We start from the raw sequence: 16,433 nt of genomic DNA on the forward strand, positions 1-16,433 counted from the left end.
GTGTGTTTGCGTGTGAATGTAGGTGTGTGTGTGTGTGTCTTTGCGTGTGAATGTAGGTGTGTGTGTGTGTGTGTGTGTGTTTGCATGTGAATGTAGGTGTGTGTGTGTGTGTTTGCGTGTGAATGTAGGTGTGTGTGTGTGTGTTTGCGTGTGAATGTAGGTGTGTGTTTGTTGTGTGTTTGCGTGCGAATGTAGATGTGTGTGTGTGTTTGCATGCGTGCGAATGTAGGTGTGTGTGTTTGCGTGTGAATGTAGGTGTGTGTGTGTTTGCGTGTGAATGTAAGTGTGTGTGTTTTGCGTGTGAATGTAAGTGTGTGTGTGTTTGCGTGTGAATGTAAGTGTGTGTGTGTGTGTGTTTGCGTGTGTGTTTGCGTGGGAATGTAAGTGTGTGTGTGTGTTTGCGTGTGAATGCAGGTGTGTGTGTGTGTTTGCGTGTAAATGTAGGTGTGTGTGTGTGTTTGCGTGTGAATGTAGGTGTTTGCGTGTGAATGTAGGTGTGTGTGTGTGTGTGTGTGTGTGTGTTTGCGTGTGAATGTAGGTTTGTGTGAGTTTGCGTGTGAATGTAGGTGTGTGTGTTTGCGTGTGAATGTAGGTGTGTGTGTGTTTGCGTGTGAATGTAGGTGTGTGTGTGTTTGCGTGTGAATGTAGGTGTGTGTGTGTTTGCGTGTGAATGTAGGTGTGTGTGTTTGCGTGTGAATGTAGGTGTGTGTGTTTGCGTGTGAATGTAGGTGTGTGTGTGTGTGTGTGTGTGTTTGCGTGTGAATGTAGGTGTGTGTGTGTGTGTGTGTTTGCATGTGAATGTAGGTGTGTGTGTGTGTTTGCGTGTGAATGTAGGTGTGTGTTTGTTGTGTGTTTGCGTGCGAATGTAGGTGTGTGTGTGTGTGTGTTTGCGTGCGAATGTAGGTGTGTGTGTTTGCGTGCGAATGTAGGTGTGTGTGTGTGTGTGTGTTTGCGTGCGAATGTAGGTATGTGTGTTTGCGTGCGAATGTAGGTGTGTGTGTGTTTGCGTGCGTGCGAATGTAGGTGTGTGTGTGTGTGTGTGTGTGTGTGTGTGTGTTTGCGTGCATGCGAATGTAAGTGTGTGTGTGTGCGAATGTAGGTGTGTGTGTTTGCGTGCGAATGTAGGTGTGTGTGTGTGTTTGCGTGCGAATGTAGGTGTGTGTGTTTGCGTGCGAATGTAGGTGTGTGTGTGTTTGCGTGCGTGCGAATGTAGGTGTGTGTGTGTGTGTGTTTGCGTGCGTGCGAATGTAAGTGTGTGTGTGTGTGTTTGCGTGCGTGCGAATGTAGGTGTGTGTGTGTGTGTGTGCGAATGTAGGTGTGTGTGTGTTTGCGTGCGAATGTAGGTGTGTATGTGTGTTTGCGTGTGAATGTAGGTGTGTGTGTGTGTATGCGTGTGAATATAGGTGTATGGTTTACCTGGCTTGTGGTAGGCCATAGCTGGTTCCTACTCCGACCCTGGGTAGACTGTAGACCACCTTCTTCACTGTGGCTTGGTCTGGGAAGTTAAACATCACTGATGCTGGGAGGAGAGATAACAAAACTGTATTCATTCTATGTTAAAGTGGTGAAGAGAAGCAGTTTATTACATATCATCAATGGCACCCTATTCTCTATGTAGTGCACTACGGGCTCTGCTCCAAAGTAGTGCACAATATAGGGAATAGAGTGCCATTTGGGACGTAGTGAGTGTGTGTGATGCTTACTCCTGTTGGCCATGAAGACCTCCAAGCCAGTGTTCTGGAGCAGGTATCGCCTGGAGAAGACCGCTCTGATCTCACTGAACATCCATTTACCATGCAGACCCTCTGAGTATGCCAGGACCTGCAGAGAGGAGAGGAAAAGAGGGGGGGGGGGCAGGAGGGGAAGAGACCACACAAAGGTTTTACATTGTGACAAACACAGAAGAGGTGCTATGTTGCAGCAAGGTTGTAAACGTATATTGTCTCTAAATATTCTATTTCCCACTCCAGATTCACCTCTGTGTCTTTAACACCTATTTCAGATGGTCTGCAACCCACAACCAGGGTGTAAAAAAACAGAAAGAAGAGGCCTTTGGGTTACACCCATCAACACCAACACAAGGAGAAGAGAGGGTGAGAGAGGAGAGGGAAGAGAAAAGGAGAGGATTAGAGGAGAGGAAAGAGGAAACGTGAGGAAAGAGGAAACGTGAGGAGAGGGAAGAGGAAACGAGAAGAGAAGAGAGAAGAGGAGAGGAGAGGGAAGAGAAGAGAGGAGAGGAGAGGGAAGAGAAAAGGAGAGGATGAGGGAGTAGAGGGAAGAGGAGAGGAGAGGATGAGAGAGCGAAGAAGAAAGGAAAGGATGAGAGAGGAGAGGGAAGAAGAAAGGAGAGGATGAGAGGAGAGGAGAGGAAAGGAGAGGATGAGAGAGCAGAGGAGAGGAGAGGGAAGAAGAAAGGAGAGGGTTGGAGAGGAGAGGAAAGAGGGAAGGAGAGGGTGAGAGAGGAGAGAGAAGAGGAAAGGAGAGGGAGGAAGAGGAGAGGAGAGGAGAGGAGCCGGGAAGAGGAAAGGAGGGGGTGAGAGAGGAGAGGAGAGGGAAGAGGAAGGGAGAGGAGAGGGAAGAGGAAGGGAGAGGATCAGAGGAGAGGGAAGAATAAAGGAGAGGGTTAGAGATGAGAGGGAAGAGGAGAGGGAATAGGAAAGGAGAGGGTTAGAGAGGAGAGGAGGGCAGGAAGAGGAGAAGAGAGGAGAGAGAGGGAAGAAGAGAGGATGAGAGACGAGAGGGAAGAAGAAAGGAGAGGAGAGGAAAGGAGAGGATGAGAGAGAAAAGAGGAAATGAGAGGAGAGGGAAGAGGAAATGAGAAGAGAATAGAGGAAAGGAGAGGATGAGGGAGGAGAGGAGAAAGGACGGGATGAGAGAGGGAAGAATAAAGGAGAGGATGAGAGAGGGAATAATAAAGGAGAGGATGAGAGAGGGAAGAAGAAAGGAGAGGATGATAGAGGAGATGAGAAGAGGAAAGGATGGGGAGGAAGAGGAGAGGAGGAGAGGAGAAGAGGAGAGGATGAGAGAGCAGAGGAGAGGAGAGGGAAGAAGAAAGGAAAGGGTTAGAGAGCAGAGGAGAGGGAAGAGGGAAGGAGAGGGTGAGAGAGGAGAGGAGAGGGAAGAGGGAAGGAGAGGGTGAGAGAGGAGAGGAGAGGGAGGAAGGGGAGAGGAGAAGAGAGGTGCGGGAAGAGGAAAGGAGGGGGTGAGAGAGGAGAGGAGAGGGAAGAGGAAGGGCGAGGATGAGAGCAGAGGAGAGGAGAGGGAAGAATAAAGGAGAGGGTTAGAGATGAGAGGGAAGAGGAAAGGAGAGGGTTAGAGAGGAGAGGAGAGGGAAGAGGAAATGAGAGGGAGGAAGAGATGAGGAGAGGAGGGCAGGAAGAGGAGAGGGAGGAGAGGAGAGGAGAGAGAAGAGGAAAGGAGACGGTGAGAGAGGAGAGGGAAGGAGAGGGTGAGAGAGGGGTGAGAGAGGAGAGGGAAGAGGAGAGGAAAGGAGAGGAGAGGAGAGGGGAGAAAGAGGAGAGGAGAGGAGAGAGAAGAGGAGAGGGTGAGAGAGGAGAGGGAAGAGGAGAGGAGAGGAGAAAGGACAGGATGAGAGAGGGAAGAATAAAGGAGAGGATGAGAGAGGGAATAATAAAGGAGAGGATGAGAGAGGGAAGAAGAAAGGAGAGGATGAGAGGGAAGAAGAAAGGAGAGGATGATAGAGGAGATGAGAAGAGGAGATGAGAAGAGGAGAAGAGGAGAGGATGAGAGAGCAGAAGAAAGGAGAGGGTTGGAGAGGAGAGGAGAGGGAAGAGGGAAGGAGAGGGTGAGAGAGGAGAGGAGAGGGAGGGAGAGGAGAGGTGCGGGAAGAGGAAAGGAGGGGGTGAGAGAGGAGAGGAGAGGGAAGAGGAAGGGAGAGGATGAGAGCAGAGGAGAGGAGAGGGAAGAATAAAGGAGAGGGTTAGAGATGAGAGGGAAGAGGAAAGGAGAGGGTTAGAGAGGAGAGGAGAGGGAAGAGGAAATGAGAGGGAGGAAGAGGAGAGGAGGGCAGGAAGAGGAGAAGAGAGGAGAGAGAGGAGAAGAGGAGACGTGAGGAGAGAGAAGAGGAAAGGAGATGGTGAGAGAGGAGAGGGAAGGAGAGGGTGAGAGAGGGGTGAGAGGAGAGGGAAGAGGAGAGGAAAGGAGAGGAGAGGAGAGGGGACAGGATGAGAGAGGGAAGAAGAAAGGATAGGATGAGAAAGGAGATGATGAGAGAGGAGAGGAGAGAGAAGAGGAAAGGAGAGGATGAAAGAGCAGAGGAGAGGAGAGGGAATAAGAAAAGAGAGGGTTAGAGAGGAGAGGAAAGATAGGGTGAGAGAGGAGAGGAGAGGATGAGAGAGCAGAGGAGAGGAGAGGGAAGAATAAAGGAGAGGGTTAGAGAGGAGAGGGAAGAGGAAAGGAGAGGGTTAGAGAGGAGAGGAGAGGGAGGAAGAGGAGAGGAGAGGACAGGGAAGAATAAAGGAGAGGGTTAGAGAGGAGAGGGAAGAGGAAAGGAGAGGGTTAGAGAGGAGAGGAGAGGGAAGAGGGAAGGAGAGGGTGAGAGGAGAGGGTGAGAGAGTAGAGGAGGGGACAGGGAAGAATAAAGGAGAAGGTTAGAGAGGAGAGGGAAGAGGAAAGGAGAGGGAGGAAGAGGAGAGGAGAGGGTGAGAGAGGAGAGAGAAGAGGAGAGGAGAGGTGCGGGAAGAGTAAAAGGAGAGGGTGAGAGAGGAGAGGAGAGGGAAGAGGAAAAGAGAGGACGAGAGAGGGAAGAAGAAAGGAGAGGATGAGAGAGCAGAGGAGAGGAGAGGAGAGGTGCGGGAAGAGTAAAAGGAGAGGGAAGGAGAGAGGAGAGGGGTGATGAAAGGAGAGGAGAGAGAAGAGGAAAGGAGAGGATAGAGAAGAGGAAAGGAGAGGAGGGGGAGGAAGAGGAGAGGAGAGGAGATGAGAGGAGAGGAGAGGAGAGAAGAGATGCTGGAAGAGTAAAAGGAGAGGGTGGGAGAGGAGAGGGAAGAGGAAAGGAGAGGATGAGAGAGCAGAGGAGAGGGAAGAGGAAAGGAGGGGGAGGGAGAGGAGAGGAGAGGGTGAGAGAGGAGAGGAGAGGAGAGGAGAGAGGAAAGGAGAGGATGAGAGAGCAGAGGAGAGGGAAGAGGAAAGGAGAGGATGAGAGAGCAGAGGAGAGGAGAGAGTTAGAGAGGAGAGGGAAGAGGGAAGGAGAGGGTGAGAGAGGAGAGGAGAGAGAAGAGGAAAGGAGAGGGAGGAAGAGGAGAGGAGAGGTGCGGGAAGAGGAAAGGAGAGTGTGAGAGAGGAGAGGAGAGGAAAGAGGAAAGGAGAGGGTCAGAGAGGAGAGGAAAGAGGGAAGGAGAGGGAGGAAGAGGAGAGGAGAGGGAAGAAGAATGAAGAGGGTGAGAGAGGAAAGGAGAGGGAAGAGGAAAGGAGAGGGTGAGAGAGGAGAGGAAAAAGGAAAGGATGGGGGTGAGCAAAAGAGAGGAGAGGAGAGGGGGATGAGGAGAGGGGGATCATTAGTGTGCAGCACCTCTAGGACAGCAGGTCTACCGAGGGAGATCAAGAGAGGCCTTCGTGACAGGTGAGAATGATCCCCCTAACACACCTCCCTCCCTCCTTCCCCCCTTCCTCCCTCCTTCCTCGTCCAACACTGTCTGAGCCCTTGGGGCGGCCTAGTCTCCCCAGGTTACAATCACACACATTCCCATCTTATCAGTGTAGCTGGACACAGACAGAGACAAGAGAACCAGCCAGGGAGGTGTGCGAGAGAGAACAGCCGAAACACAACACACAGAGAGGGGATGTAGCTCAAGCCTGACTGACAGTCCAGGGGGGAACGAGGGAGGGAGGCAGAGTGAGATGTTGGGCTGGGGAGGTTAGGTCCAATGCTAATGCTCATTTAAAACAGTGACAAGCAGGAGCAGAGGAGGAGAGGATGGGAAGGTGGAGGGGAGGAGAGGAGAGGGGAGAAGAGGTGAGGAGAGAGGCAGCGGTGCCTTAATTTCTCCCTGGAATAGCTGTGGCTCGACCTACCTGCCACATCAAAGTCTCTGGAGCTCAATTAGAAGTGGATTAGATGGAGAGGAGTGGAGTGAAGGGAGGAAGGTGGCAGGTGGAGGGAGTGAGGGAGGGAGGGAGGGAGAGGTGGTGGGAGGGGTGGTGGCATCTTTGTTTCTCCTCCCTGTGCTGCCCCAGGTTGACAAATCAGCAACCCCAGACTCTAACAGTTGTCATAGAGACTGTCTGCTCAGAGGACGCCTGTAGTATGGAGCTGCTGAGGAGGAGGAAGAGGAGAGGAAAGATGGAGAGATGGAGAGTGGGGGTAGATGGAGAAAAGGAGAGATGGGGAAAGGGAAAGGTGGAGAGTAGGAGAGGTAGAGAAAGGTACAGATGGATGAATGGAGAGATTGTGAACAGATCAGGATGAGGAAAGATGAGAATATGCAGAAACAACTGAGAAATGACAAGAGAATACTATTATAATGCATGGCCTGATCAACCTTACATTAAAAACTATAGGAGCGGGTGTGTCTACCTGGATGTAATACCCCTTCCTGGTTCCTCTAGTCTGTTGCTGTGACTGGGAACAGAGAGCAGGCAGGCCAGGCCACAGGGCTAAATACAGAGCAGGCCTAAGGCCTCACCAGCAACAACACACAGGCTAAAAAGCCTCCGCTTCAAACAGCCCACATCAAAACATTATGTCAGAACAACAAAGCCTTGGTTTAAACCAACAAGCAGTGAGGGGCCCCTGTAGACTGAAGGCTTGACAAAGCCCAGAGAGAAAGGGGCCCCTGTAGACTGGAGGCTTGACAAAGCCCAGAGAGAGAAGCAGCTGTAAGAAATGTCATTTAATGAACCTGTTTGCTGAAGCTGTCAGAGGTGTCAGAGCTGAAGAGCGATTGGGACACAGCCAGCCGGCCTACCAGCCAGCCAGTCAGCCAGCACCCAGTCACAGACAGTCCTGCCCGTGTATGTGTGTATGTGTGTGTGTGTGTGTGTGTGTGTGTGTGTGTGTGTGTGTGTGTGTGTGTGTGTGTGTGTGTGTGTGTGTGTGTCAGCCCAGTCCTGCCTGCCAGCTGGAGACTTCGGCCCCAATCTAATCAGCCCACCACCAGGAAGGATGACCGGGGAGGACCAGGCCCCTCCAGACCCACCCCGCGACTCCTCCACCCGCCCCCACCTACTCACCCCACTACCCGCCTTGTCACCCGCCCTGCTCTGCTCTGCTCTGCTCACAGGCTGTCACACTGCAGGGGGGGCGAGGTGGGGCTTGGGAGGGGCTGGAGACGGACAAGCCCTTTGTTTCCATGCAGGTTCCTCCCCACATACACACACACACATTAAGATCCCATGGTGTGTGTGTGCTGGTCTCTAAGCTGGGTGGAGATCATACCTCTCCTATAATGACCATAATGCAATTGAACGTTTCTGTCTTTTGTTTCCTGTCCCTGTGTGATGTGACAGAGGGTGGATAGCTGCACTGAGCCTGTGGAATATCACATCAGTGTGGAGAAATATTGTGACAGCTGAAATTAGGAGAGACATATGTGACAGCAGTGTTTAGGCTGAAGCTCACATGGAATAACATAGAAAACATTACATAGACATAAATAGAACACTACATTTAGTTTTCAGAGTCCAAAGCAGCAACTGGTCTTCATTTTGTTCATTGGTGTTTTAGCATACTGTCCTATGCTGTGACTGACATTAACCCTGTACTGTCCAGCCTTATTGAACAGCACACATTCATAGCATTTATTTATTCATGTCAATGTGACTTACATTACAGTTTTTCTCAATTGCTAAAACACTAAACCCCATTGGCTGAACAAGGTTCTCTGTTGCCTGGACTCATTTAGCTAATTATGCAGTCTGTTGTCAATACCTTAAACCATTTCACATGGTAAACACAGTCTGTTGTCAATACCTTAAACCATTTCACATGGCAAAACACAATTTGCAGATCTGACTTAAGACTTTTCAGCAAAACTCTAAACACATTCTCAAAACCCATTCTGCACTCTAATGCACATGTCATCCATACTGGTAAACACAAGTGGCAACAATCAAATACAAATAGAGAAAATATGTCATTGATTGAACACAACCACTCAAAATTGATTTAACCTGTTTCAAATGATGCGACACAACCAATATAAGCCAGTTCAGAGAGCAAACAGGTTGTTGAAGGTGGGAAGGAGAAAGTCTGAGAATGGATAGAAGAAACAATGTGAGAGGACGAGGACGAGTGCGTATGCGAGGTGGGTGACGAGGAGGAAGAGGAAGAGGAGGGCAAGAAAGAGGAAGAGGAGGACGAAGGGGAAGAGGAAGACAAAGAGTGGACATATCTGATGAAATTCGAGCAACAGTTATAGACCATGTTCTTGTCCATGGACTGACAATGAGGGAAGCAGGACTTAGAGTGCAACCCAATTTGAGCCGATTCTCTGTGTCCACCATAGTAAGGACATTCAGAGAAGAGAACAGGTACAGTTTACTACTGTATTTTTGTAATTGCAAATTTACTGTACTACACTATATGCAGCTGTTTCAATAGACATTTGTAAAGTTAATCACGGTATGTATTGTACTGCATGAATATGTTTTGTAACTGCACAACTACTTTTTGTAGAATTGCAAGGCTGCCACATGCAGGTGGAAGGACAGCTATACTCACTCGGGAGCAAGAGGCCGTTATAGTTGGCATGGTCCTTCAAGATAATGCAATACGACTCAGAGAAATCCAGGAACGAGTGATACAAGACAACACACACTTCCAGGGAATCGACAGTGTGAGCATTTCCACAGTTGACCGTGTCCTCCATCGTAACAGGATGCGAATGAAACAAGTATACAGAGTACATACAGAATACTGTTTGAGCGCAACTCACCAAGGGTGAAAGAACTGTGAGCTCAGTATGTGCAAGTAAGTGTACATTCAGAAACATTTACTGTAATCCAGATTGTCTACAGTACTAACACATACTATGTGAATGACATTACTCTTCAGTACATACAATGTCTGTGAATCAGAAGCCTAATTGTACTCTACAGTATAGCACTGTCTCTGTATGACTTACAAAATCCTACATACATTATATTGTATTTCTACACAGACAATATTTGACTTGGAATCCTTGGACAGACCCCATGAGTTCATCTTTGTCGATGACCATGGCCGTTGTTGAAGTCCCTGGTCAACGAGGTGGCAATGTCACAATCTGTGCTGCATTCAGCAACCATGGTGTTCTACATCACCATGTTACACTCGGGCCATATAACACCCAGCACCTTCTAAGATTTTATTGCCAATCTAAGATAATTTTATTTGAGCAGCAGGTTCAAGAGCAGCAGGGTCAAGAGCTAAATACGAATCCCATTCCCACCTATGTGATAGTGTGGGACAATGTCAGTTTCCACCGAGCTGCTCAGGTAAGGGAATGGTTTAACATCAATGGGCAGTTTATGAACTTGTACCTCCCTCCATACTCGCCTTTCCTGAATCCGATTGAGGAGTTTTTCTCCTCTTGGAGATGGAAAGTGTATGATACACAACCCTACAACAGGGTAAATCTGCTGCAAACCATGGATTTAGCCTGTGGTGATATAGGTGAGGAATCATTTCAGGGCTGGATACGACACACAAGAGGCTTCTTCCCCCGTTGCCTCAGGAGGGACAAAATGACTTGTGATGTCGACGAAGGGCTCTGGCCTGACCCAGCCCAAAGACAAGAAGAAGCACATTGAGCACATGTTTACTCCTTTGATTTTTGTCCCTTTTAGTATTGTATACTGTAGTACAGTGAATTGTAGGCTGTATACTGTACAATGGACAAATTGTATGGCCCTGAACATTGTGCTTTACATTTATTAACTGTACTGACTACTCAATAGATTTTGACTGGTTGCAGGTTCATATCAACAAAGAACAAGAATTACAGTATCACAGAGACAACGGACAAGTTTGTGTGATGCAGGGTACAGTACTATAAATATAGGGGTACAAGGAGGAGGAAGAACAAAAAAAGAAAATTGCAAAGAGCAAAGCAGAGTAGTAATTTCTGATCATTTTTCAGCTACTATGATAGAACATGTTTTTGTTCATCAAAAGACAATTCATATTTTTTTAGATTAAAATGTACTTCTCCCTGAGAATTGTATGTTTTGAACAATGTTTTTTCTATTTTTCAGTGTATTGTTTACTGACTGCTTGAGAGTGTATGTCATTTTGATCACTTTGTTTATGATTTGAGAGCAGTGTTTGATTTTGAACACATAAAACTATTTTGAGGCGAATGTTTCATTTTGCGAGAGGAGTCAGAGGTTATATAAACAGTGCTTGAAGATGAGGTTTTGTGTTTAATGTTTTCAGGAAATGGAGCAAGGTTTCAGAAATTGTGTTTTAGCAATTGAGAAAAACTGTAATAACTGTGTGTGTGTGTGTGTGTGTGTGTGTGTGTGTGTGTGTGTGTGTGTGTGTGCGTGTCAGTCAATTCTGCTGAGATGGGGCCATAATAAGATGATTGAGTCAGGCCCCAAGCCAGCATGACTGATACAGTTATAAAGGAGAGGGGAGCAGAGTGACAACCTGCTATCATAGTAGCTCCTCTGTGCTCTCCCTGCACACAGCTAATAGGCTTCTAGTGGAAAGCCTTGACACTGCCTGATCCACAGCCCAGGAGATGGAGAGAACAGATGAGAGTGAGAGTGAGAGATAGAACAAGAAGGAGAGAGAGACGGAGGGAGGGAGAGAGAGATAGAGAGAGAAAGTGAAGGAGAAGGAGAGAGAGAAGGAGGGAAAGAGAGAGAGAGAGAGAGAGAGAGAGAGAGAGGGTGAGGATATGAAAGGAGAGTGATATGACTGCTCCCCCAGGAGAGTGGGGAGGATTTCACACACAGTAATTTGGAGCATCAGCATACACTGTGAACACTGCATCCACAACCTGACCTCGGGAGGGAAAGGAGGGAGAAACAGCATACACTGTGAACGCTGGTTTACAACCTGACCTCAGGGAGGGAGGGAGGGATTTGTAGTGACTGGGTGCATTGATACACCATCCAAAGTGTAATAAATAACTTAGCCATGCTCAAAAGGATATTCAATGCCTGCTTTTTACATTTTTTTATCCATCTACTAATAAGTGCCCTTCTTTTTTATATTAATACTTAGAAAAACATAATTTGACTTCGACATTATTGTTTATTGTGTGTAGGCCAGTGAGACAAAATCTCAATTTACTCCATTTTAAAATCAGGCTGTAACACAACAAAATATGGGAAAAAATCAATGGATGCAAATATTTTCTGAAGCACAGCATTATCCATCCATGACAAGGTGCACAGAAGCATATAGGGACTGAGCATTGGACATCAGATAAGGAAAAAGCTGTACAGTTGAAGTCAGAGGTTTACATACACCTTAGCCAAATACACTTAAACTCAGTTTTTCACAATTCCTGACATTTAATCCGAGTAAACATTTCCTGTCTTAGGTCAGTTGGGATCACCACTTTATTTTAAGAATGTATAATGTCAGAATAATAGTAGAGAGAATGGTTAATTTTTTTAGCTGTTATTTCTTTCATCACATTCCCAGTTGGTCAGAAGTTTACATACACTCAATTAGTATTTGGTAGCATTGCATTTAAATAGTTTAACTTGGGTCAAACGTTTCGGGTAGCCTTCCACAAACGTCCCACAATAAGTTGGGTGAATTTTGGCCCATTCCTCCTGATAGAGCTGGTGTAACTGAGTCAGGTTTTGACGCTTTTTCAGTTATGCTCACACATTTTCTATCGGATTGAGGTCAGGGCTTTGTGATGGCCAATCCAATACCTTAACTTTGTTTTTGTTTTTTTTCTTCAAAAAATACGATCTTTGTCCCCATGTGCAGACTCAAATTATGTCAATTAGCCTATCAGAAGCTTCTAAAACCATGACACCATTTTCTGGAATTTTTCAAGCTGTTTAAAGGCACAGTCAACTGAGTGTATGTACACTTCTGACCCACTGGAATTGTGACACAGTGAATTATAAGTGAAATAATCTGTCTGAAAACAATTATTGGAAAATTTACTAAAATTTAGTAGATTTCCTAACCGAATTGCCCAAAAAATTGTTTGTTAATCTTGAAACTCTGGGGGCGCAATTTCATTTTTGGATGAAAAACGTTCCCGTTTTAAACAAGATATTTTGTCACAAAAAGATGCTCGACTATGCATATAATTGATAGCTTTGGAAAGAAAACACTCTGAATTTTCCAGAACTGCAAAGATATTGTCTGTGGCTGCCCTAGAACGGGAGCTACAGGCAAAACCAAGATGAAACGGCAACCAGGAAATCAGCAGGATTTTTGAGGCTCCGTTTTCCATTGTCTCCTTATATGGCTGTGAATGCGAGAGGAATGAGCCTGCCCTTTTTGTCGTTTCCCCAAGGTGTCTGCAGCATTGTGACGTATTTGTAGGCACATCATTGGAAGATTGACCATAAGAGACTACATTTTCCAGGTGTCCGCCCGGTGTCCTCCGTCGAAATTGGTGCGTCTTTTTCAGCTGCTGGTATTTTTCCATGCGATTCTGAGGGGAAAGCAGGCTTCCACAAACTGCATATCAATGAAGAGATATGTGAAAAAACACCTTGAGGATTGATTCTAAACAACGTTTGCCATGTTTCGATCGATATTATGGAGTTAATTCGGAAAAGATTTGACGTTTTGGTGACTGAATTTTCGGTTCGGTAGCCAAATGTGATGTACAAAACGGAGCGATTTCTCCTACACAAAGATTCTTTCAGGAAAAACTGAACATTTGCTATGTAACTGAGAGTCTCCTCATTGAAAACATCCGAAGCTCTTCAAAGGTAAATGATTTTATTTATTTGGTTATCTGGTTTTTGTGAAAATGTTGCGTGCTAAATGCTACTCAAAATGCTAAGCTAGCTTGCAATACTCTTACACAAATTATTGATTTGCTATGGTTCAAAAGCATATTTTGAAAATCTGAGATGACAGTGTTGTTAAGAAAAGGCTAAGCTTGAGAGCAGGCGCATTATTTTCATTTTATTTGCGATTTTCAGAAATCGTTAACGTTGCGTTATGCTAATGAGCCTGAGGCTTTATTCACGATCACGGATCCGGGATGGGGAGTATCAAGATTAACAAGAAATTTGTGGAGTGGTTGAAAAACGAGTTTTATTGACTCCAAACTAAGTGTATGTAAACTTCCGACTTCAACTGTAAGTACTATAGTTTACCATGGTTGTACAGTTGTGGCCAAAAGTTTTAACACATTAATTTCCACTAAGTTTGCTGCCTCAGTGTCTTTAGATATTTTTGTCAGATGTTACTATGGAATACTGAAGTATAATTACAAGCATTTCATAAGTGTCAAAGGAGTTGATCAGGCTGTTGATTGTGGACTGTGGAATGTTGTCCCACTCCACTTCACTGATCGTGCGAGTTGCTGGATATTGGTGGGAACTGGAACACACTGCTATACATGCCCAGAGCATCCCAAACATGGTTAATGGGTGACATGTCTGGTGAGTATGCTGGCCATGGAAGAACTGGGACATTTTCAGCTTCCAGGAATTGTTTACAAATCTTTGCGCCATGGAGCCCTGTTTCATGCTGAAACAGGTGATGTCGGCAGATGAATTGCACGACAATGGGACTCAGGATCTTGTCACGGTAGTTCTATGCATTCAAATTGCCATCGATAAAATGCAATTGTGATTGTTGTCTGTAGATTATGCTTGCCCACATCATAACACCATCGTCACCATGGGGCACTCTGCTCACAACATTGATCAGCAAACCACACACCCACACGATGCCATACATTCTGTCTGCCATCTGCCGGGTACAGTTGAAACCGGGATTCATCCGTGAAGAGCCAGTGGCCATTGAAGTTGAGCATTTGCCCATTGAAGTCGGTTACGATGTGAACTACAGTAAGGTCAAAACCCTGGTGAGGACGACGAGCACGCAGATGAGCTTCCCTGAGACGGTTTCTAACAGTTTGTGAAGACATTTTGCAGTTGCGCAAACCCACAGTTTCATCAGCTGTCCGGGTGGCTGGTCTCAAACGATCCTATAGGTGAAGAAGTTGGATGTGGAGATCCTGGACTGGCATGGTTACATGTGATCTGCGGTTGTGAGGCCGGTTGAATGTACTGCCAAATTCTCAAAAATTACATTGGAGGCGGCTTATGGTAGAGAAATTAACATTAAATTGTTTGGCAACAGCTAGTCAGCGTGCCAATTGCACACTCCCTCAGAACTTGAGACATCTGTGGCATTGTGTTGTATGACAAAACTGCCCATTTTAGAGTTCCTTTTATTGTCCCCAGTTCAAGGTATACCTTTGTAATGATCATGCTGTTTAATCGGCTTCTTTATATGCCATACCTGTAAACTGGATGGATTATCTTGGAAAAGGATAAATGCTCACTAACATGAATGTAAACAAATTTACGCATGCAATTTTAGAGAAATAAGCTTTTTGTGATTATGGAAAATGTTTGGGATCTTTTATTTCAGCTCATGAAACATGGGACCAACACTTTACATGTGGCGTTTGTATTTTTGTTCAGTGCAGTATCTCAAGTTTATAATGGGTGTAGATATGTTCAGCTTAAGTGTAGATAGGATAACATTCTGCACATTTCACAAAGTAAGAATGAGAGACACCCCAGCCCCAATCAACACATTTCACAACTTATTTTACCATGTGTGACTGTTCCACTTTATGCGAGGCATGCTGTTATAGTGAAACTATTCCACTCGGCTTTCTGCTCACCATCCTGTCAGAAATGTATTCATCTCTTCTTTCTTTAAATTAATCGCAACACAGGCACTGGGCCTCTCAACCCTAATTTCAAAACAAAGGAAACACATCTCATTTTGTGTGTCAACACATGTCAAGCAGCTCTGGAATATGCATCTAATTTCTCTTCCATTATAGTTGTGTGTGCGTGTGTGTGTGTGTGTGTGTGTGTGTGTGTGTGTGTGTGTGTGTGTGTGTGTGTGTGTGTGTGTGTGAGTGTGTGTGTGCAGACAGCATGGGGTGGGAAACAACAAGAGGCCATTCAACAGACCATCAGGACCAAACCAAAAATAAAACCAATACGCCTCCCGGGTAGCGCAGTGGTTAAGGGCGCTGTACGGCAGCGCCAGCTGTGCCATCAGAGTCCCTGGGTTCGCACCCAGGCTCTGTCATAACCGGCCACGTCCAGGAGGTCCGTGGGGCGACGCATAATTGGCCTAGAGTCGTCCGGGTTAGGGAGGGCTTGGTCGGTATGGATATCCTTGTCTAATCGCGCACCAGCGACTCCTGGGTCGGGCCGGGCGCAGTGCACACTAACCAAGGTTGGCAGATGCACGATGTTTCCTCCGACACATTGGTGCGGCTGGCTTCCGGGTTGGATGGTGCTGTGTTAAGAAGCAGTGCGGCTTGGTTGGGTTGTGTATCGGAGGACGCATGACTTTCAACCTTCGTCTCTGCCGAGCCCGTACGGGAGTTGTAGCGATGAGACAAGATAGTAGCAACTACAACAATTGGATACCACGAAATTGGGGTAAAATTACTAAAAAATAATACAAAAAATAAATAAATAAATAAAAACCAATCACTGAAAAGCAGGTTTTATAGTGAAAAAAACAACAGTGTTTCATACTGGGGGGAAAAGTGTTCTGAAATTTTCTCTTGAGGACTAATCCATAAAAAAAGTATTGCTATGTTTCGTTAAGTAAATGAGAGGAGACATATATCTGAGCTCTATGACCGATGCCTGTCACAAACCAACCTTTTACTGCAACTATAATCCCCACTAGGTCCCTTTCAGGTTGATGCTGAAGTCTTCCTAAATATCAAAGCATGCCTTCCATCTGATCTTCCCTCGCCATGACAACTGTTATGACTGTTATGAGGGTGGAAGGAAATAGGGAAACGTTCAAACTCTCTGAGATTATAGTTAGGAGGCGAAGCGCTCGGTTCCCTCTCCCATTCCCATATCTCAACTTCAATAAAGTACCAGGCTCCTAAAGCAGGTATTGGGGAAAATAGGATACAGATTTGCATAATCAGTGTCACTATCCATTTGTGTGGTGGTTGGAGTGTGGAGAGATGACACGGTGCTGGCTGGTGGTAGCGAGCGGGGCTGGTAGTAGTAGCAGGGAGCTGGTGCTTTGGGACCACTGGGATAAAAGGATGAATATACATCACATCAGGCCGCTGCTGCTGGCTGCCAGATCACTGCCCCAAACGTCCAGCCAAGTTTGTCAATAATGTTTATGTCACGTCGCCGTATTTCACGCACGTTACCAGACGGGGTTGAGAAGCGGGGAGTGGGGGCTGTGTGTCTAAAACATTCTGACAGAAGAGAGAGGGGGTTTAGTTGGTAGGGGGTTTCTCTGATACCTCCGCCATAGT

General features: G+C 46.3%; 1 protein-coding gene across 1 annotated transcript in view; it reads right to left on the reverse strand.

Moving 5' to 3' along the window:
• Positions 1–16,433, reverse strand: part of LOC135553390 (neurobeachin-like) — a 334,327-nt gene that overhangs the window by 68,693 nt on the left and 249,201 nt on the right. The window contains exons 43-44 of the mRNA XM_064985529.1: positions 1,704–1,821; positions 1,417–1,519 (exon numbers count right to left, since the gene is read on the reverse strand). Coding sequence (XP_064841601.1) covers positions 1,417–1,519; positions 1,704–1,821 — 221 coding nt within the window. The remainder of the gene's footprint in view (positions 1–1,416; positions 1,520–1,703; positions 1,822–16,433) is intronic.

Source organism: Oncorhynchus masou, chromosome 13, assembly GCF_036934945.1.
Source record: "Oncorhynchus masou masou isolate Uvic2021 chromosome 13, UVic_Omas_1.1, whole genome shotgun sequence".
In the NCBI taxonomy this organism is placed as follows: domain Eukaryota; kingdom Metazoa; phylum Chordata; class Actinopteri; order Salmoniformes; family Salmonidae; genus Oncorhynchus; species Oncorhynchus masou.